Below are 22504 nucleotides of genomic sequence, written 5' to 3' on the forward strand. Positions count from 1 at the left end.
CATGAGAGAAATTGCATATATATACGTACACAATTTGAGCTCAATGATATGAAGGGGGAAAAAAAGGGAAAAATCTTAGCAATAGCTAGTGATCATTTTGGGCCACACTTTTCAGATAAGCTAGACAGAAGTCTTACATTGCAAACCTTCAGATTGTTGTTATGGAGGTAATCCCAAACAGGCAAATAAATCATGTTGCCACTAAAGATTTATTCTGGGAACTATAACCTGCCATGACGATTATTATTCCAGATATGAACTACAGTCACAAAACACTTAAGAGAGCAACTTGAGTTCTCATAAAATCTGAACTGGGCCAGCAATTGCCACCCCAATCCTCAGAGAAAAGCCTCCTAATTTTACCAATATGTTCAGCTGCCTGTGATAGGCTACAAGCCTTATGCCACACAAAACATACAACATCTCAGATTTGTGGCAAAGACTGCAGAATTAGTAATTATGTATCCTCACATTACAATGACATTAATAATGCATCACATGAAGTCCTGCAGCCTGACTGTCACTATGACAAAATCCTAGCACATGATTTCTGCTTTGCTTATTGATGGTTTTCAGCATTCATCATAAAGGTACTCTGCAGTTAAATGCATTTAAAAATAGTACAAATGAAAAAGATGTGCAATTTAACATGAATGTTCTTGAATAGAGACAGACAGAAGATATGATTAATCAAGCAGCAATGGAGTGGGATGGGGGGGAAGGGGAGAGAATTAACTTACGGTTGAATTTAAAGAATCTTTCATTTCACTGCTCTGCTCATTTTATTACCCACCCTTTCAAGAAGAAAACCATGTTTATTCTATTTAATAGACTTCCCAGAATTTGTGTGTTGGGGTAAAGAAATGTTCACTTCTCCATTTCTGCATTTCTGGCCTACCACCTCCTCCTTTCCACCCCTGGAAGCCAATGTGAAGAGTCAAGACCATGACAGTGGCATTTAACTTGTATGGACAACACGTGGATCTCCAACTCCCTTATGCTGCTTTGTCAAAGCACAGGGCTGGATTGAAGGGGGTAGCATTAAACAACAATCACACCGTCTCAGGTGTAGCTAATGTTTCACAAACTTCCCAAAAAGCAGAAGAAAAAGATGGCATGGGCCATTCTCAAAGAGTCTGTGGGAAAAAAACAAACAAACAAAAAAAACTGAGGATGTTTAAATTTCACTGCCTATTTCCCTTGTGCTCCACACTTTAAAAAATCCTTTCAATGGACTTCTTCCCTCATTCCTTCTTCCTTCAGTATTTCTGCAAGGTGCTTCACAACATAGAGACAATTTCAGATTGTGTGTTACAGTGGGTTTTCCTATGAGACATTTACACTATTTAGCCTCTGGCTTTCTTACTAAATATTTCCTGGCATGATATTCTATCATTCACTGTAGTGTCTAAAGTCAGTGTTTCTTATTCATACAAATTAAGGTGTACACTCATCACATTTAAGATCAGCTTCATATACTCCTTAAAAATATTTGCCAACAGTGCTATGTGAGGGTATTATATTTCACAGTATAAAAATATGGAAAAAAAAATATGACACAACATAGAAATGTGCTTTTTTTCTTCCCCTTTTTTAGAACCAACAAAAGATGTAGCAAGGAAAAAATCCCACTAAGTGCTAGTGTAAGACTGCCCTCTAGTAGAAAACTTTCTCCAGGAATATGCTGCCTGTTTTGGGAAAATATATTACAAATTTAAATACACAAGCTGTGGTCTGATAACATGGTAGAATAGGTTTTCCACAACTAAATAATGTGTGTGACAGCACCTATATTAGTGCCATGTAGAAAACAGAAGTAAATACGTAGATAAGAAGAGAATATAAAGAACAAGATAAGAAGTAACTAGAAAACAGTACAATCTATTATATGGATCAGCTGGCTACTAAATTTAGATGTCATGCTCATTTGTTGTCAAAATATGTCAGAAATAGAATCAAGAGCAGAAAATTTGAAATAAAAGTATTTCTCTCAAGAAACTTGAAAGGGAGTGGCTGTTTCTTCCAAAATCAAGATGAAAAATACAGAATCAAACTAGGAAACAGCAAAAATAGAAGGAAAAATCAGAATGTTCCAGAAGATACTTCTCATAAACTATGTGTAAGTACATATTTACTGAGGAGATATTTACTGACAATCATGAAATATCAAATGGATAAAAAGAACAGCTTTTAAAAACATGCAGTTTATTGACCCTATCATTACATTACCATAACAGTACATCAACTGTAAAAATGGACAACATCAAGGTTAGTTAAGATGCCTTTCTAGTAACTAAACTATTTTAGATCCCTATATTTTTAATGCGATATTATCTTATTAACTGTGTTATGTTTGGGAAAAAAGTTCCTTCTGAAAAAGGTGATTAGCTATGGTTTTTGCTCCTGAGAAGCTTTTGATACTGGAAGTTAATCCGGCTTTGTGAAACAATGCTACAAAGATTTTTATGTCCCATGCAAGCCCCTAAAATATGCAAAACCAGGCAAACTCAGCACAGTTACATTTACCCACATCCCAGATGCACAGGCCCCTGACCACGTATCTCACATGGTAGGTCTGGAACTTTAGTGTGGTATGAGACCAAATCTCTTATCTCTGCACAGCAAGATGTGTGTACCCAGGCTGGTGTGTGCACAGGGGTCTCTGCAGCGTGCCTGTGTGCATGGCACAGTGATACCCTCCCTTAGTGTCAAACAAACCCATCCCCTGGACCAAGGACACTGGCAGCTGTCTTGTTGTGTTTTCCATACACAAACAAGTACTGTGGCTAAATGCTTGCTTCATTAAACATAATTAATGTATACAAAAGTTTCACTCCTGAAACCAAGCACCTTTCTGAACCAACAGCAGGCATGGACTTTCTAGGAAAGACTTTTAAATACACAGCTAATTAAAGCAAATTCTGTTTTACTTTGCATGACTGTGTGTAGAACTCCTAGTCCCAACAAGTTCTGGGCACAATTCTTTATCCAGGAGTTTGCAAAAATGTACTTGAAAAAAGAAATCATGACTGTCTGAATACAACGAGGAATATCAGCACACAGGAATTGAAACATGATTTGAAGAAAGATTTTTAAAGAGGAAAGAATAGGGTAATTTGCAAACCCACAGGATCTGTCAGTTTGAAAATGTTGCAGCAATATTAAAGAACTGGAGGAGTAAGAGTTTGGGAGGGACACAATACAAGAGGAATGCTTGTTTCTCAGGACCCCAATGAACCCTGCAGCCATCAGGTACCAAGCCATGGAATTCTGGGAAAGAGACTAAAGCACACTGCTAATCACGACCTGATTTAAAATAGAAAATCATATACCAACTGACAAAAAAAACCCCAAACCAAACAAAAAACCAAAACATACAAACAAACCAAACCCCAAAACAAAAATAAAACAACTCCAAACTACCAAAAATGGCTACTTACAGTCCACTGAAAAACTAATTATCACTTAGGGACAACCTGTGTTCTTCAGCAGCAGGAATGCAGCATATCGACATTGTCTGACTCAAACATTCAGACAGGGCATTTAGTATTACACAGTGAAATGTTGGAATTGAACACATACTATCAATTACTGCTGGAGGCTGAGCTCATGCTTAAAGATCAGATGAAGTAATTAGGTGGTCAGGAAACAAGACAGATTAAAAATAGCAGACAGTTGCCAGTAGACAAGTGTATGACATACACCACACTTCACACAAATGAGGGAAGCTACAGTCCACAAAAATCACTGAATTCCATGTGCTGGATGACGTTACCCTACCTGCAAAACCAGAAGATTATCCTGATTAAATTAGAGATATCTTTCCAACATTGGCTGAAGATGGGGTTTAGTGGCTTTGATATAAGACACATTTTAACAGCCTATATTGTTCATATAGTTCTTTATCTGACCCCTGTTTAGGCACAGTGAAAACAGCTGCCAATGCAGAGTCCACAGAGCTCCATGTAGTGCAAATGTGCCAACACAACAGTACAGAAACTTAGAAAGAGCAGATGGAGGTTGACCTGTCTTTTTGTGGCACCATGAGGCATCTGTGTAAATGACAGAAACAGAACAGTTCAGGATGGAAGAGACCTTAAAGATTATCTGGTTCCAACCCCTCTGTCATGTGCAGAAACACCTACCACTGGACCAGGCTGCTCAAAGTCTCATCCAACCTGGCCAAATGTCTCTGGGCAATCTGTTTCACTGCCTCACCACTCACAGTGAAGAATTTCTGCCTAATATCTAATCTAAACCCTCTATTAGTTTGAAGTCCTTACTCCTTCCCTTGTCACTGTAGGTCCTTGTGAAAGCCTGTCTCCAATTCCCTTTAGGTACTGGATGGCCAGTCTAAGGACTCCCTGGAGGCCTTCCTTCTTCAGGCTGAACAGCCCCAACTCACAGCCTGTCTTCACAGGAAATGTGCTCCAGCCCTTTCTTCATCTTCAAATTTCTCAACATTATATTTCAGAAATGAAACAAAAAGAAAAATGTAGGAGTATTCCCTTGCACACCTTTAAACAAAAATATCTTAGATGCAAGAAGCATTTTTCAACACAAAAAATTAAATAGTAGAGCTAAGAAAAATATAGTGAAATGTTCTGCATTTAAGCAGAGATAATCAGTAAGAGGTAACTGAAAAGATATTAAATATTCAGAAAGTACCTTTTAGTGCCATATCCTTACATCCTTTTATATTATTTTGTATTTCTCCACTGACAAGATACAGAAGTTTGCTTACTGAATTTTCTTTCAGCTGGAGACCTTCTCCATTGGGCAGCGATGACCTCCGTTTTGTTGAGTTCTTGTTTGGTGTAGAATTACTGCCTCCAGCTTTTTTCTTGACAAAGAGGACCTCACAGCTGGCTTGATCTTCATTGTGCGTGCTCTTCCCTGCATTTATTACCCTAAGAAAAAAAAAAAAAAACAGAAAAGAAAACAATGACCAGATTAGCAAAGCACAGCAGCCCCCATCTGTATCTCGAAATGTGACTCGAGATGTATGGAACCAGAGCCCAGCAGTGTTGCAAGTACTGACTGAATTAAAATACCTGACCACCTTCCAGAGATACAAACATACACACAGGTATACTTTTTATTTCACTACACATACACATGACACACAAGCATTTTCCACAGAACTATGTGAATAAGAACCAATGGTGCCATGAGCATATTTCACCCCTAGGCATGCCATACTTTTTTTAAAAAGAGACTACTTTATGGATGAAGTTGATAACACACATGCCTCCCAGTTAAAACATGAGACCCCCATTTGCTTTTCTACCTGTCAACATCTCTGCTGCAAATAACAGATATGCTGGCTAAGAGTGTGCATTCTGTCAAGTTCCATGTCTTTGCACAAACAAAATACCTGTTATAAATTTACAAAGCTGTTACTGCTAAAGGCAGTCTGTTCAAACAGCATATATTAGAAATGCTGTGACAGAAATACAAGGGAAAGACTTTGTCTCTGACAGGCAAGTCAAGCTTGCTTGTACCACAGTGATACAGTGATGCATACTAAATACATCCCTCCAGTACTGCACAACATAACCCCCTGCCCCTAGAAGCCTACCTCAAACTATCTGCCCCAGCTGCCCAGAAAACAGAGGATTTGCACTAAGAGCTGCAGGCATGCAAAACCCAGCACTTAGAGCTCAGCACAAGCTTTTAACAGCCCAAGGTATCCTGACTCGTACCACAGCTTCCTTCTTTTGATCAGTGACGAGGCTGAAATGAACAGTTATTCCACCAACAAGCTTTTAAAATCTTAATCAGAAGCCTGTGGTATTCAAAATGCTGTGGTTACTATCATTGATCTCAGAACAGGCAAGCCCAAACACATTTTCCACTTCTGACATGAGAATCTCATCACAAACTGACCAATTTTGCATCAGTTGACAGTTCTGGGTTCACAGGGGAAATCCCATGCAAGATGGGACAACATCTTGCTCCAGCCAAGTAAAGACACTGTGACTTTGATGGAAGCACATCTTCCACAAACACTATCCACCCATTCCTCTTCATTGTGAGGTTGGGGTCAACAAGTTGACCGATACTCAGAGACAGTATTTCCACTACTGGATAAGCACCAAGTTTCACATCAGGCACCCAATGTTTTTAGAAATAACTGCTGCCTCACCAGAAACTTAAAACAGCTTGAAGGCAGATCATGATCTTGATGGCAAGTTCAAGACATGCCTCTGATCTCTAATGTTTTCATTACATTAAAACTTTACAAAATAGGAAAATACTTGCTAAAAGGTTGTTGAAATGAAAACAAAAACCAAAGGAAGGCTTGCAGGGAACTCCAGCTTGCCTGCTCTTGCTGAAATGTCAAGTCTGTGTCAGCCTTGCTTACAGGTAATAAAATTTTTTCACTTTCAAGGAGCAGTATGATACTGTGACATGCAAATGAGTATTCTTGCCTCTGAAAAAACAGCCTTTTTTTAAAAGAAAATGTACGTCCACTGCAGTTAACTACTCTCAGAAATGGGAAGTTTCCTTACAGTGGTAAATGCTTCACATTGCAGTCTATCTGTATGCACAGTACCACCATTTGTTTGCATGTCTTGTAAATAAACACTAATTGTGGATAAAATTATTTTGCAAAACACATAGAGAGTAGAGATGAAGGAGCAATTAGTTGCAAGGCACTTGAGAGCAGTTTAACCACTTATCCCCTGTAGTGCTTAACATTGGGGTAATTGCAGATCAAATATTGAGATGCAGTAAGTTTCCAGTCTGAAAACTCATTTTCTTGACATTAGGAAAGGTAGAAGCATATATTCAAAAATGGGGTGAAAGTGTCTGGGGAGGAGGACAGAACACACAACACGCATGATAAAATCATAATACCAAAGCATTTAAGTCAGCTATCACAGCCTGTTCAGTTTAAAATGCTACAAACATGATTAAAATACTGCACCAAAAGAGAAAGTGTAGTTTTATCACATCAGGAACTAATCAATATTTAGTTTAGCTGACCAGTCTCCTTACTGTTTTCAATGCCATTTTAAAAAGGAAGCAGAAAACAAGTAAGAGACAAAAGTTACTCCTTACAAACATCACTACTTTCCTACTACTTATTGTTCCTTACGAAAGTCATTAAACTCTTGGAGTTCCCTGGTTTCTGAGCTTAGTGATGGACTTTAGGACTTGTATGGTGGAAGATGTTCTGATGTTTAATAACATGTCAAGTTATGCACAATATTATCATTTTTTAAGGCTCTTATAAAGAAAATTTTTCAATGCATTGAATACATTAGAAAGACTATAAGAACAAAGTGACCCAGGAGACTGGCTTGACAATCAGCTATCACAGAACACTGGAGATGAAACTGTGTACAAGCACCTTGCCAGAGAAAGAGATGATCAAAAGGAACCTAGCAAGACTGAACACTGAACAGACATGGGAGTTGGAGTTGGGGTGTCAGTGTAAAGGAGTATTATTTATTTGAGGAGGGAGGAATGGGCTCTGAACAACACGATTAATCCAAGAAATCAAATATACTTCCCAGAATTCCAGTTTTTCTTTCTTCATCAGAAGAGTAAGTGTATTGTATTCCTTGGGAATGCCTGAATTTATCATAATGTCAAAATGGTGTTTATGGATCCTCCCAGGTAATACAGGGCCTAGACACCAAAAGCTGCTCCTCTCCTGACACAGGCACTCTTCTACTCTCACATCCCACCTCACAGGCAAATCCTGGAAATCTGCTGCAGTGAAGCCCCATGATTTTTAATTTCAAATCTTGAGCTTTGTGTTGGTGCCTGATGGCAAGCACAGAAGCTGGTAACAACTACTCAAGCTTCAGACAGCTTCTACTCAGTTTCAAACAGTTCTGTCTTTGCTGACTTTTGAAATCCTTTTCTTTCTGCAGTTTCCTAAATCTCTCCTCCAGGCAATTCTTTCAACCAGCTTTCCAATGCTGATTTCACTGTTGTCTTTTCTCCTTGCTCTCCCACACTGCAACTTATGAGAACAAAAATCACATCTAAGCTGCTTATACAAATAACAAAGCAGAGCTAACAAGAGATTCATATCACCAAAAGGTAACTCTTAATTGGACCTCTGTAATTTTTTATGGAAAATCTGCCCCTCCTTCCACTGATGAAGTACCTCAGCTTCCAAAGATTGCCCCTGTGTATTTTTTTCTGTCTAAAATCAAAAGCTAAGTTTTCCACCAGTAAAGTAAGCAAAATGAGATGAAACAGCTCCACTATTTTCAATTTCATTTTATCATTTATATTAATAATAATGCAGAGAAAAAAGTAGTTAAAAATTAATTAAGAGTGAGGCCTACATAATTCTCTAGCTTACTTAGATACATGTTTTCAAGTAAATTCCTCTTTTTGTTCTCCCTCCAAATTTCTCAAGACACTGATTAGACCTATTAATGACCAACTTCTTTCCATCCTTTCCCTCCTCTCCCCCAATACCCATGTATCTCCTATTCAATCTTTTGCAACCTTCAACCCAAACAATGCATCTAGATCAGAAGCCCCTCCTTTTACAGAATTCGCTGTCCGTACTGTGTCAAACACATTTCTCAGTAATAAGTAAATAATCCTAAAGTTCAGTTTGGGGTACAGTGGTGCTAGTAAAAACCATCCTGCTTTCCAAACAGGAGCTTTCTGAAGCCTGAACAGTCAGGTGGTGAGTTTTGGTCACAGTTGAAGTACCTGCAGCAAATCTTGATGGACACTTAAGTGTTTCATGAGTCTTAATCTTAAACATGTCCTCAGCTAAAAGCAAATCCACCAGACAGGGGCCAGCTAGTTTGTCTGGCTCACAATTAAGATTCTCTTGGTATCTCAGGAGACCCCAAAGTCCATCTGACTAGTTGGAAATGTCGGCCACACTGCGCTTCTATTCTTCTCTCAACAAGCAGAGCTCAAATTCTATGCCATGATCATTGCTAAATCTGAAGTTTAAGATAAACAAAACAGGCCTGATAAACACATCCAAAACAGGCCTTGATAGTTTAAAAAAATCCCCCCAAAACAACCCAAACCACAAGCAAACACAAACCAAAAATAAAGCAAACACAAACAAAAAACAAAAGCTTCAGTCTTAAGAATGCCTTTTTATTCATCCCTCTATTTTTTTTTCTTTTTTGCATCAATACCAGTATATACTCTTTGGATGTTTTATTCCTTTCTATACAATGCCCTTTGATATTACATTAAATTGTGATCAGCCAAAATTCCAAGCTGTGCTGTAGCAGTAAAGTTTTTCCCACCAAAAAAATCCCTAATGCAGTTGCCTTACCCACTTGGAACAAAATGCAGCCCACAACAGAAGCTTCAAACAGTCTATGAGGTGCATAAAGGAATATTGCTTGTAATGTGCCCTGAAAGATGTTTTCATTTGGGGAACCTGTGCTCATTTGCTCCACAAATATTAATCCCATAAAAATGCAAAAGCTCCTAAGGGTTAGCGAGAAAAAAAGAGCTAGAAATAAAAGGATATATCCATAGGCAGCTTGTTGTACACTGCAATTTTCAATTCTACCCTCCTCTGGGGTTTCACACTAGCAGTGGACACCTGTATTTGTTTTGATTCTGAATGAATCAATTCAGCAGGAAGCACAAAACCCTTCTCTCCCCACTTCACAGGAGCTACAGCCAGTCTCTCTTTCCAGCTATGGCACACACACACCACTCCACAACTGCACGACACCAGCTTGCAGCCAACCCAACCAAAAACACAGAAGTAAACAAGATGAATGAATACTATACATACAGACAACAGACAATACATTCCTAACAGTTTTGTGTTATAATTTTAACAGCATTAGAATGATGGTTAAAGATATAAAAAAAACCAACTTTCACAAAAGTGTTGCTGGCTTTACTTGGCCCTCCCACTTTTTTTTTCCCCTTAATGGATAAGAATGTGAGTGGATGCTGCTGCTTTTTTCTGTGACATCTCACAAGTCTTAGATTTCCGGGTAGGTGTCTGTTTCTTCCCTTTCACCCACATGAGATTTATTTCGAAAGAGATTTCCTTCTAGCTACTCACCTCCTCCCTGAGATGAAAGGCAGTATTTCAAGCAGCCTAAACAGTTCCATTCATTCATTACTGTATCTGTCACATTGTGCACATCAAAACCAAAGCACTCACTAGTATTGTCCACTGCAGACAGAGACTGAAGGCAGACATGAATCAGTTTTCTATATCCATGGGACAAAATAGAACTTTCATTTTATTAACCAAGGAAGAAGTGAATATTTAGCCATGAAATCCTGCAGTGATGTGCTGTGAAAATACTGTTTCTCTTAGCAGCAATTACACTGGCATACCAGGCCAAGTTCACTTTGAGGCCCAGCTATGACACCCATCAAACTCATAAGATCTATATATGGGATTAAAATAGGCAAAGTATAAAAGTAGAATAGCATTTGTGCTGGAAATTTACCACAAGTTCAGTGTAGATTATCATAACCTGGTAACATAGCTTGTCTTTGGGCTGAAGTCAATGACATCTTGGAAGGGAAGCCCACTCTGATGTTATTTGTATGGGCTTCCCAAAATGCTACAAACCAGCACACCTTAGTATTTAAAGCTACCCATTAAATACTAAGTGACTACAAGGAACAAAACAGCTGTAGGTCACTGCAGGAATGCACAAGCTCTGTGACCACCACACAGGGAGAGGCAGCTCTTTTTGATAATTAGCATGCAGGTATTGCAGAAGAAAACCAAGGGACAGCGAGCCCCAAGCAGATGCTGAGCCAGACCAGTGGGATACAAGGTGGTTAAGCATGTTCTCACTTCAGAGCTGAGCAGTCTCAGCCACAGCTGGCAATACTAGTTGCCAAATTCTTCTTCCTCACTCCTTCTGTACTAGCTATCAGAATAGGGTAAGACAAGGTTGCAAAACCAAAAATTAATTTGACACTAAGAGAACCACCATTTATTTCCCACAAAAAAACAGTGAAATTGAAAAGAATGTCAGGTCAGACTGCTCATCATCCATATTTAAAGCAGCTTTGCCTGGCTGTTGAACACTTGCTGAAATATAAGCAAGAGACCCAGAAGACAATGAAAATAAACAACTTTGCGTTGACCAGTGTCCTAGTCCAGTTTCCACTAATGCACTTGGACATTTTTCTTCTTCTCTCCAACAGCTAAGTTCTCAAATCCTGCTAATCTGGGGAAAAAGGTCCTGCATTTATTTCCATGATATTCAGGAGGAAGTTGCCTTGAAAGTTCTAAAAGTTATGCTTCTTATATGAATAAGGCACATTCAATTGGGTGAAGTCAGCCTTCAGATAAATATATTTGCACAAAAACTCTGAGATTTTAATGAATTATTAGATTTTTCTAGATTTTTGTTGCTGCTAAAGTTTACCTCATGTTATTATGTTATAACATTATGTTACCTCATTATGGTTTTATGTTATAACATTATTATGCTGTTGATAATACTTACTAGCTTTGGCTGGTGTGATAAGTTTTCAGCTTCAAATTGAAGCAGAAATCATTAAAAAACCCCTAAATAGTAGTGAAAAGAAATGGACCCTTTCTACGGGAACATCCTTTATCATGTCTCCTTAGCCATGTGTGAATAGTACCTGTGACTTTGCGCATTAGGACTGACAGCTCTTGAAATTGAGGCACCTGGCTCAAGCTAAAGAAATCACACCACAACAGTAACTTATTTCGCTCACAGTCATTTTATCACATGTGATTTCACTGTCACAGCCTTTAGGGGTGATCCTGAAAGTTCACTGATGAACAATACTTCGTTTTGACTGCACACCAAGAAACACATCATTGGATACTGGTTATGAGCTGCTTTTAGATGAGAAACATCTTTGCGTCTATCCTAGAGCCCACATTCAAGATGGAAACCAAAGTTCAGCCATTCCTTTCCTGCTAATGCAAAGGAAAAGCAGCCACTTCCATGTCAGTTCCCATGAGCTGTACACCACCTTTTGCATGTGAGGCTGGATAAAGTCTTGACCATGACATCCCCCATAAGGACAGCACCATAGCTGAGACACAGTCTGATAGAATGGCTGCATAGGAGGTGCCGTTGTCCCCACAGAGTTATGTGACAAATACAGAAATAATTCTAGTTAAAATGATGAAAAGGTAAGGAAAAGTAATTTGCTCCTAACTGCTACAGCAAGGGGCATCTGTGTTTCAAAAATATTCACTTTGTCTACAAGCTCAGCACTAGTCTTACTACTACACCAAACCTCAACCAAAAGCTCAGTTTGAATTGACCTCAGTTTTCTTTTCTTTCAGATTTTCAAATGAATGTATGCACATGCATGAAGAAAACAAATGACTACTTCCCCCTTCCTCCCCAGTTTCCTTTCCAAAGTTCTACTTTTGAAAGCACATCAAAAATAAACACTCTCTTCCTTACAGAAATGCCAATTATATGCAAAAAAAAAGTTCTCCTTATGCTTAGTGAAACAAATTATGTGCTTAAAGTAATGCAGTAAACCCCACATCTTTAGACTGATGCTATAGACCACAGTCTCAGCTTCAGGGTTAAGAGAAATCAAGATTAATGGCTTATGCAAAACTGGTCCAAGCTTTTAAAAAAATTATCTCCCATATTTAGCATGTGTGAAAGTTAACCCCAAGAGATGAGCAATGACAGTACTAATCCCTTTTATACAGCTGTCAACTGAATTTAGCCCCAAGATAATCTCTGCAAGTATGACAGAGAAGGTACACATTTCCACAGATACACACTAATGCCTTTTCACAATATCCCTCTACTGCAGCAGGTACTTGAAGCCCCCACAACCTGAAAGAAAACAATCTGCTAATTTATTCTTAAAAGTCATTATAGAAATTTATATGTATGGAAGCACACGTATGGAAGACAAGGGGGAGGAAAAAAAAAGATAGAAAACATTATGTATAGCTTTATTATCACAACTAAGAAATTAATTCAGTCACTTATATACTGGTAATTTTAAATAATTAAAGAAAAAATACACCCTTCTGCTGGAGTTTTACATACATCACTTTTCCTCTGGGAGAACATTAGCTAGCAGATGTGCACGAAGGGGCCATGTGCAGAAAACCACTCCAATGACTCTTTGCCATAGAAATGTGCCTCAAAACCCAGTCTTTTACTTCTGTTACTAAAATTGCATTCCTAGATCTCATCTTTAAAGCTGTTAAAGTAGAAGCTAAATGCAAACCAATGAAATGTCAGCAATCCTGAGCATGAAATAAAAAGAGTACAGAAAAATGGCAGCTCCCTAAATCTTGATAGACCATGATTCATCAAAACATTTGTAGTGAACATTCATTTATTCCTCTTGTGGCTAACAATCAATTCCAAAATTAGCTTTCATAAATTTCAAATATAAAAAGTTGTAGTAATTAAAGCAAAACAAGATTAAGAAAATTTTGCAGTACTTTAACATTTATTTTATATACACATACATACAAACACCTCTAAAGAAAAACCTGCAGTGATTCTCATGAAAGTTATATAAAATTCAGTTAAATATTATGTCATTGAAAACACTTATTTTTCACGTAATATAGGTCAAAGTGCTTTATATCTTTGCCCAGTTGTTCAGCCATCACAGATGAAAATTTCCAGGTGCAATCTTAATTTAGAGTGAAAGTCAACATAGAAACCCTGTTAAAATCAGTGTCAGTAAAAGAAGAATGACAACCAAATTCAGGATTTCTACCCAAGAGCAAACAAATAGCAGTGAGCAAATGAGCATCAGGCTCTGTGCGAGTACCAGTGACAAGGGTGTCCCTTCCAGCCCCATCTGCTACCTTTATCCAGAGGGAAGGTACTGAAGCTCTGGGGTCTGCACAACACCTCTTAGTTGGCATCGTATGCCACAAGCTCAGGGTGAATTTTCCCCAAAGGCTCCTTCTGTCCTTGCAGGAGGTGGGATGAAGAGGTGCTCCCACCCAGGAGCAGAGAAGGCTTAACAAGGTTAAGATTTGGAAGGCGCAAAATCAGAGAATCACAGAACAGCTGAGCTTGGAAGTTCCCTCTGGAGGTCATCTGGCCCAAGCCCCCTGCTCCAGCAGGGGCACCTAGAACAGGTTGTCCAGGACCTTGTCCATATGGGAATGCAGAGGGAGCAAAGCACAAAGCAAGAGGCTTGTCTTCTCTGATATGTGCACAGGAACTGACCCTGAGCAGGAACAGCTTGCTGACACCCTGTGAAGTCTGAAAGGTCACACTTCTCCAGCACTACCATTTCTTCTACTTGTGCTGTGCAATCTGCCTCCACTACAAAACTTATCTTTTCCAAAGTCATTAGCACAAGCACCTAAAAAGCCTCAATCCAAGTTTTCACTTGTACATGCAACAAGCACACTGGAAAACCTACAGATTTGGCAAATACGTAGCCGAAACACAGTAAGTAGGGCCAACATTGAATATTTTAGAAAGCTCTATAACTAAGGAGAATCACTTGCGCCCAAAGAGACCTAGAGGAGATGGCATAGCCTGGCACCAACTTAGGCAGCCCTGACGGGGTAGATCTTGCACAGTGTGACCAAAGGCACATGCAGTTCCAGAAAGGTCTCAACAAGAACAAAGTCAACACCAGAACCAATTAACTACTGCAACTTCCATGTAAACTTCTCCATGCCCCTCAGACCAATGGGAAATTAAAGTTGTGTCAAGATTTGTAAAAATATGTATCAAGAAATAATAAAGTATTAGTGTCGCTGCATCCTGCTACACCAAGGAACAACTCGCTTTCAGAAATTAGAAACTGCACACGTGAAATATGCACAAAAGTGAAGAGTGAAACCGGAAGTTTGAATTTATACACCCCTAGACAAGACTCCAAATAAATATTAAACAACATGCTCAGACTGAAAAGAAAACCCACAGAATTCCATAACTGAATAACCTGCAAAATTAGTAAGGGAAAACTTCTCTAGCAAAGGGTGAAAGGCAAACTTCAAGTATCCCCTCTCTTGGCTTTCCCAATATAAGCAATCTCCACCTTCATATGCTACTCCACAGGGACGCCTGTGTAACGAATTGATTTTTTCTTAAAAATAAAAATCAATATATTTCCACAACAAGACTTTAGAGAAAACATGAAGGTAGGAATAGCAGATCATAGGGAGAAGTCCCATTTAACATTTCTGAAAAAGAAAACTATGAAGCTATGAATCTTAGGAGCCTCAGAAGTGAGTAATGAGAAGAGATGGTGCACCCCAGTTCAGCAGTATGTAACTGTGAACATCAAATACTGATACATCTCTTTTCTGGGAAAATCCATGCAAGTTTATTGTTAGTTTCAAGAAGATGAGCCCAGAGCACCTCCACCTTCACATTGGCTCTGCACCAAAAAGCCAAGTACTTTTAATCTTCTTATGTGTCTACATGTGTCTAGTCACCCACATGCGACTGTTGTGACAAGTGTGGTCCCCAGAGGTGAGATCTAGTCAGATGTCTACGGTGCAGACAGCTAAGTCTGCTTATTAAGTCTGGGTGATTAGCTAAAGAGAAAGAAGACATCTGGGGGCATGATTCATCTGACCTATTTTAGTTGTTTACATAGCACGAAACATGTCTACCTCTCCGTGGGTGATAAAGCTGAGCCTAGACACTGACACAGCAGGTTGCTAGCATGTGGTCAGAAGATTCCCACTTACATGCCTGAGCTTATGAGGGTGGAGGGAGCAAAATAAACATACAAACAAAAAACCCCAAACAAACAAAAAGCCAAGCAACCCTCCCACAAAACCATAAAAAGGCCATCAACATCTCTTTCAATAAGTTTTTTTGCTATTTGAAATGCATTTTCCTCAAAATGCATCTTTTATATGTATGTCCTTTGGTATGACTAATAATGCCAATAAGGCAGAGAATTAGGGTGTAAAGCAAAACAGAAGGAACAGAAATAAATGCAGCAATAATTATTCTTAAAATAAAGGCCAGGGACATATTGGCATTGTAGCTTCTGATGCAATATATGAGTTTAGCATGGTGTAACTATCTAAATGCATCTGAAACAGCTGGTAGGATTATCAGACTCAAAAGGAGATAATTGTCAATCTTATTCACAGCAATTAAATCTGTATAGGCTAAAATAGGATCTATTGTTCCCCACAAATACTGGGACTGGAGCCAGAAGTAACTTCAGTGTAACAGAAAGTTGGCAGCTCGGAAAGGGGCTGATTCTCTAAAAAAAAAAAAGCCCAACCCACATTCAAAGACAAGCTCAGAGACTTTTTCATTAGAAGAATTTCTCCTCTTCTGAAGGAGGGAGACATCAGAAATTAATACTGAAACAGACATCAACATAGACTTATCTCAGTCCATACTCCACACACAGAAATGTATCCACCAATTTCTTCTGGTGACTGAAAAGAACAAAGCTAGAGATTATTATTGCTATATTTAGACATTAAACCTACCTACATACCTACTGCACTACCTACATACCTTTGGAGTCATTGAGCAAAGGATACTTAGATAGGCACAGAAAGCTGGATAGCTCTTATTAAGAGGCCAACACTGCCAATAGAGAAACAATCATTAATCTGCTCTCAATTCAAAATGATCAACAAGTGGCAGTAGAGGATTTGCAAATCATTTGCCAAGGACAAAACACCTCAAGGAGCACTAAGTGATGGCTGTTAAACTGCCACAAGAAAAAAAAACAAAACCAAAAACAACAACAATAACAACAACAAAAAAAGGGGGAAAGCCACAAATAGCTGGTGCATGATCTTCAAAGGAGTGCACAGGCAGTCCCACACTTTTAACTGACATCAATATATATATTTTTTTTCCTTTACACATCAACCAGCTCAGAATACCAGTCTTTTCTTATCAAAGTGTGTGTTTCAAGGGTAGGGGTAATTCTCCAATTGAGAAAAAGGAGATTCTTTACTCCACAGAGTCAAATAGTCAACAAAATACAATCACACCACCTACTGTACAAAATTAGTATTTCCTGAACCAGTTAAAGCACCATACTTCCTTTATGCTTTGGAGACATGCATACACACATATATCTATATACATATATATCTCCCATATGTATATTTTAAACAGGGATAAACTTATTTGATTAGGACGCATTTTATTTACTATGCAAAGATTAAGAAATACAACCTCAGAATGTTGAAATAAAATGCCCCACAAAATACAGAAGTAATCAGCACAGCAATTAGAAATGAAAAATTTGAAACACACAGGAGTCTTCTCCTACTAGGAAGAGAAAAGAAATAAAAAAAAGCCACAAGCAAAAAAATTCTAATTCTTCTGAAATGTTGACTGTATCAGTAAGCACAAAATTCAGTCTTACAGAGAAGTGATTTGGAGTAATGTGTTTCTGAACAGAAGAAATAGGTTCTTCCAAAGAATGGAGAGTGGTTGTAGCAGGGACAAAGGTGTCTCCTGACACATTACCTGCTGTTACACACCTCTCTCCATTAACATATAAATTAAAAATTGTGTGGCCTCACAGGAAGGAACAAGAGAATGAAGGGCACCAGAGGGAAGGCACACTGACTGACCGACCTCCTCCAGAACAGCATGACACACTGAGGGGTGAGCAAGTTGCCCATTCAGGTCTGCAAAGAAACCAACCTGCAGCAGACAACAGCAGCAACTATGTCTTTCTGCTCCCCTACCCACTGAGGGATGGTGGTGCCAGCAGGAAAGAAAGATGCCAACCTGCCAATCTGACAGCCTGTCATCCTTATGATCTGGTCCCATTCATAAAGTGAAACAAAACAAAAATTATTTTCTGAAGCATCTTCAGAACGGCCTTAGCACAGCTGTTCTGTGCCTGATGTGTCAGAACTCCAAGGTAGCATTTTAGAGTAGACAGCAGGCAGCAAGCAGAGCTATTTACATATTTTACTGAACATTTTTTAAAGGAATGTTACCCTCCTGCTGTAGTACTGGGACCAGACACCTCTAAGTAAATACCAAAAGAATGGTCCATTTCCTGCTTCATGGTCTTCAAGTGTATGTGGTGGCTGCTCCAACCTCAATGGCTGCTCCAGTCTCAGTTAATCACATTTTATCACTTGAGCTTAGGTAAATAAGTCTCTCTGTGTGTGATTCCTTCCCTTCTTGAGAAAGTTATCCTGGCTGGAACTTCTCTTCCCTTTTATGAAGGGAAGAGGCTTTTCCAGGAGGCTGGATGCTGAAGGAAAATTGCATGTCTCTTCTTTGTTGTTTTGCAAGCAGTATTTCTGCTTAAGAAGGCATGTTTTTTTTTCAATTACAGCAAAAAAAAAAAATTACTAAAATTGCTTAATCCTCTTACTTCCACATGCATGAAACCTCACTCAATCTTCTGGATTTACTGTACTTTTTAAGACCATAACTAGCCATTGAATATAAAATGCATTCCTGCCATGAAGACATCAATAGGAGGCCAGAGGATTAGGCAGTTAAGTATGCCATCTTTATATATGCATACAAAAAGTTCACTGCACTCTATTTTTTTACCTCTATGACAACAGTACTTCCCCACCCCTGATTTATCTCCTGCCTACCAGCACAAACTTAACTACATGGAAAGGGAAAAAAAAATCTAAATGCCTAATTATGATGATTTTGATGGGGAAAGAGATCATTTTGGGGCTATGTTTTGGGTTTGTGCTGAATAGAGTAATGATTATGGAGGGGTTTTTTTTTGTTGTTGTTATTGCAGAGAGGTGTTTATATAGAGCCAATGCCTTTTCTGCTTTTTGTACTGTCATGCTGGGGAAGAGACTTGGGGTGCCTGGGGGGTTGGGAGGAGACACAGCCAGTACAGGTGACCCAAACTGGCCAAAGAGATGTTCCAGACCATGTGACATCGTGCTCAGTATATAAATTGAGGGAAAGAATGGGGGGGATGTCTGATGTCATTTGCCTTCCCCAGTAGCCATTACAGGTGATGGGGCCCTGCTCTCCTGGAGATGGCTGAACACCTGCCTGCCCATGGGAAGCAATCCTTTAATTTCTTGATTTGCTTTGCTTGCATGTGCAACTTTTGCTCTCCTTGTTAAACTGACTTTGTCTCAGCCTATGGGTTTTCTCACTTTTACTCCTCTGATTTAATAGCTGGTACTTTGCATCACTGTATACCTTCTTTTCTTTTTTTTTGCTGTTTCCTTCATAAGCCAACAGATAATGGTACAGTGTGCTGTGAAGTATACACCAACTAATATTTTCTTAGGATATGGTATGTTTTGAACACAAACATTCAGTAGAATTCTTTTTCTCCAGCTATGAAACTTTGTGCCCAATTAATAGAATTTTTTTCTCTAGCTATGAAACTTTGTGCCCAATTAAATTTTGAATGGCATCAATAATTAGTGCAAAGAGTGCTACAATTATTGTATCCACTATACTTCTGTGCCTCCAGCATTTTTATCTGTCTATGACTCCACAGTGGCCTTCAACTGGGCTTTGAATATCACAACAAAAAAAAAAAAACAAAAGCACTGTTATATTTAGTCCTTCATAGTACACAGACTTTCCAAATTGTCTTGAGTAAGGTAAGACTGATAATTTTTACTACATATTAACAAAGAAATACATTGTTTGGATGTGGGAACAATACTCTCCAAACTGTTTAAATAATCTCAGGCTTTTTTCTTTACAAAGTGTCTTCAAAACACTAAAATGATTATCTTCTGTAAGAAAGGTGGCATTGCTGCATTAGGAGCCCAAGGAAGCAGGGAGAGAAGGGGATCACGCTCAGCTTCTTTGCTCTAAGAATATTCCCTGCATCACCACTACTCCATAGGCATTTATAAGACTCAAGGGATACAGTCAAACTAACATTCAGTTTGTGGGGCTGTTTTGCACATAATTTAGGTGCATGCCATCAGGTGAACACTCCTCAACCCCATTGATATTAGGTCTCCTAAAACATACTGCAACTCTGCTAAGTTTATCTATCTGAAGAATTGCCCTTTCAAAAATAAGGAGACCACCTTTGCTTTCAATATATTTGATAATGCCTGTTTAATCAGACAAAGAACTATCTATGTGAGCAAAGAGACTATCCATCTTGCCAAGTAAAGAGGTGGGCATGCTCTTAAGCACTATCACTTTGGCCAGAAGTTAATGGAAACAAACAAGAGCTCAGAGATATGAACAGAGATTGAGACATCTCTGTGTTGCGCTTATTCCTCACCCTTCAGGCATTCTGATACTTATAGCTCTTTGTAGCTTCAAAAGCAAGTCAAAAAGTGCACAAAAGCCTGAAACAGCCTAATGGAACAAACAGCTTTTCTTTCCAGTTTTAGCAGATTACAATAATAATGAAGTTTCCAAGCCTTTGGGAGATGAATAAAAATAATAAAAATCCACAAACTAGCACGTGCAATTCTGCAAATGAGCAGATGCATAGAATACCATGTAAACAAAAACAGAAATGAAATGTTTCCCTTTGCCTCTTGTGGCTTATTTGTATCTACCTCCCAGCCATGCAGGCCCATAGCCTACAATATATTCCTGGTGCGTTGATGAGAGCAGGATGCAGTGAAACAGGCAGAACTGCTGCTCATTAGAATATGCCAATTTATTCCTGATTTCAGAATGCATTTCATCTACCTCTCACATACAAAATCAGAGTGCAGCTTTGTTTATATTTGCTGCTAAGAGAAGGTGGTGAACACCAGAGGACATAGCCAGCAAGCACAGACAACTCCAAGACTATTTGTCACAGTGTGAGGCTCCTGTAGGAGCTCACCTTGCATCTTGGGGTCAGTCCCCCACCAGCTTTGTTCCTGCACCTCAGATGAGCTTGACTGATGACATACATCTACAGGGATTTCCACTGGGAAGCAACGCTTCATTTGGGAACATGCACGGCAACAAAATCTTCCCAGTCAGATAAAATGCAGCACAGCTTACGCAAACCCATTTTGCTGAGGTAAAATCACCCTCTAAATAGAGCTTCCTGGCATAATCCTAGCACAATAAAGAGGACAAACAGCATGAGGAACACTAGTTTGGGGAGATAAAAAAAAGTGACAGATGAATGGATCTGATAACACATTACGTGTAAGGAAAGAAAGTTGCGTTATTTTTTTCCCCTACATGTTCTACAGTTGTCTTGAAGTGAAAACTAAGTTATATAGACTGAAGCAATCTATTAGCACCCCAGCAATTAATAGTAATAGTCCTTCAAGTGTTTAATCACAGTTTTTGATTTAGAAGTACATCTCTAAATCTGAATTTTTTATTTGACAACAGGTATGCCTCCATTACTTCTCAAATACATATTATTAATCAAAATGTAATTCCTTTTTTCACATCTCTCAGATGAGACAGAACTGTAAAAAACCCATTCTTTTCAAACTAAGTAACAGCCATGTTCACCTACACAAAGGTTTCACAGACCAGGTCAAGAAACAGAAAAGTATGCCCTTATTCTAAATCCAAACACCCACCTCTCCTCCGTTCTGACCTCATACAAAGCTAGCAAGGCTGCTTTATAGCCCATGAGTTTCCTTCACCTGCTCACACCTGCAGACAGGCAGTTTAGCAAACATATACAGATGGATCTTCTGAGCTGGACCACTGACTGCTCCTACTCCCAGTGACATTGCTCAGCCAGTGACACGGTGCTGATACCCAGTCAACAGCATTTTCCCAAATACCAAACACATGGTTTGCTACTTTCAAGACCAGGAAAACCAGTTCCACAACTCAGCATTAAAGGATGATTCTGCAGCTGAAACTGCTGAGAACTGTGGGTTAAACTTTCAGTAGTCTCAAAAGCAGCAAAGAAGGGGACATGGGATACTTAGGCCTACATTTGAAGTATTTTTCCTACAAGTAACCAAGAAAAATAATTTTTGTTTCTTCATATAGTCCTTGCTCCCAACTGTAACTAAAACTATTTACAAGTTCAACATTAACAGCAGGTTCAAACAATCCCATTTTATAGGTACAGTGCAGCACCTCAGAAAAGACCACCCCTAGGCAAAGGACTGACAGAATCAACACCTGCCCTCCCAAGTGACCCTAGGGCCCAACTGGACTTATGTCTGCAAGAAACTTAAAGACTTCCCTTGCCTGGAAAAGCAACTGCTTTTCCTGCCTACATTTCCACATCCCTAAGATGTTAACTGAGTTAACTGTTCTCCCATCTCTCCAAACAGAGAGTTGTGCTCTGTACCCCAGGAATGACACATGGTTGATTTTATGCAGCGCTTCTTCTCACCCCCCTCACTTTCTTCACTTCGGACTATTAGCTGTAGTAGGTAAGCCAAGGGAAGAAAGGATTACAGTAAACTTTTTCATTATCCAGCTCTATCTGCATACTCTGGACAGATTCTAATGCAGTAGAAGCCAATATTAGCACTATTTTTAAAAAAGGAAAAGCTCCCACTCAGTATCTCATTTATTAGGAGATCGCAGATGTTCTTAACAAACATTGGTAAAGAAGGATAAAAATCAGCAAAATTAATATGTATTTGCAACCAGCACTGAGAAAAGACAGCACCATTTTCTATGTCGTATCAGTCAAACCCACAGAGGTTTACCAATCACAACCT

General features: G+C 39.0%; 1 protein-coding gene across 1 annotated transcript in view; it reads right to left on the bottom strand.

Annotated features, from left to right (window-relative positions):
• PPM1H (protein phosphatase, Mg2+/Mn2+ dependent 1H) overlaps window positions 1-22504 on the bottom strand; it is a 131010-nt gene that overhangs the window by 67712 nt on the left and 40794 nt on the right. Inside the window, exon 2 of the mRNA XM_030258856.4 lies at window positions 4745-4910. Coding sequence (XP_030114716.1) covers window positions 4745-4910 — 166 coding nt within the window. The remainder of the gene's footprint in view (window positions 1-4744; window positions 4911-22504) is intronic.

Source organism: Taeniopygia guttata, chromosome 1A, assembly GCF_048771995.1.
Source record: "Taeniopygia guttata chromosome 1A, bTaeGut7.mat, whole genome shotgun sequence".
Classification (NCBI taxonomy): Eukaryota; Metazoa; Chordata; class Aves; order Passeriformes; family Estrildidae; genus Taeniopygia; species Taeniopygia guttata.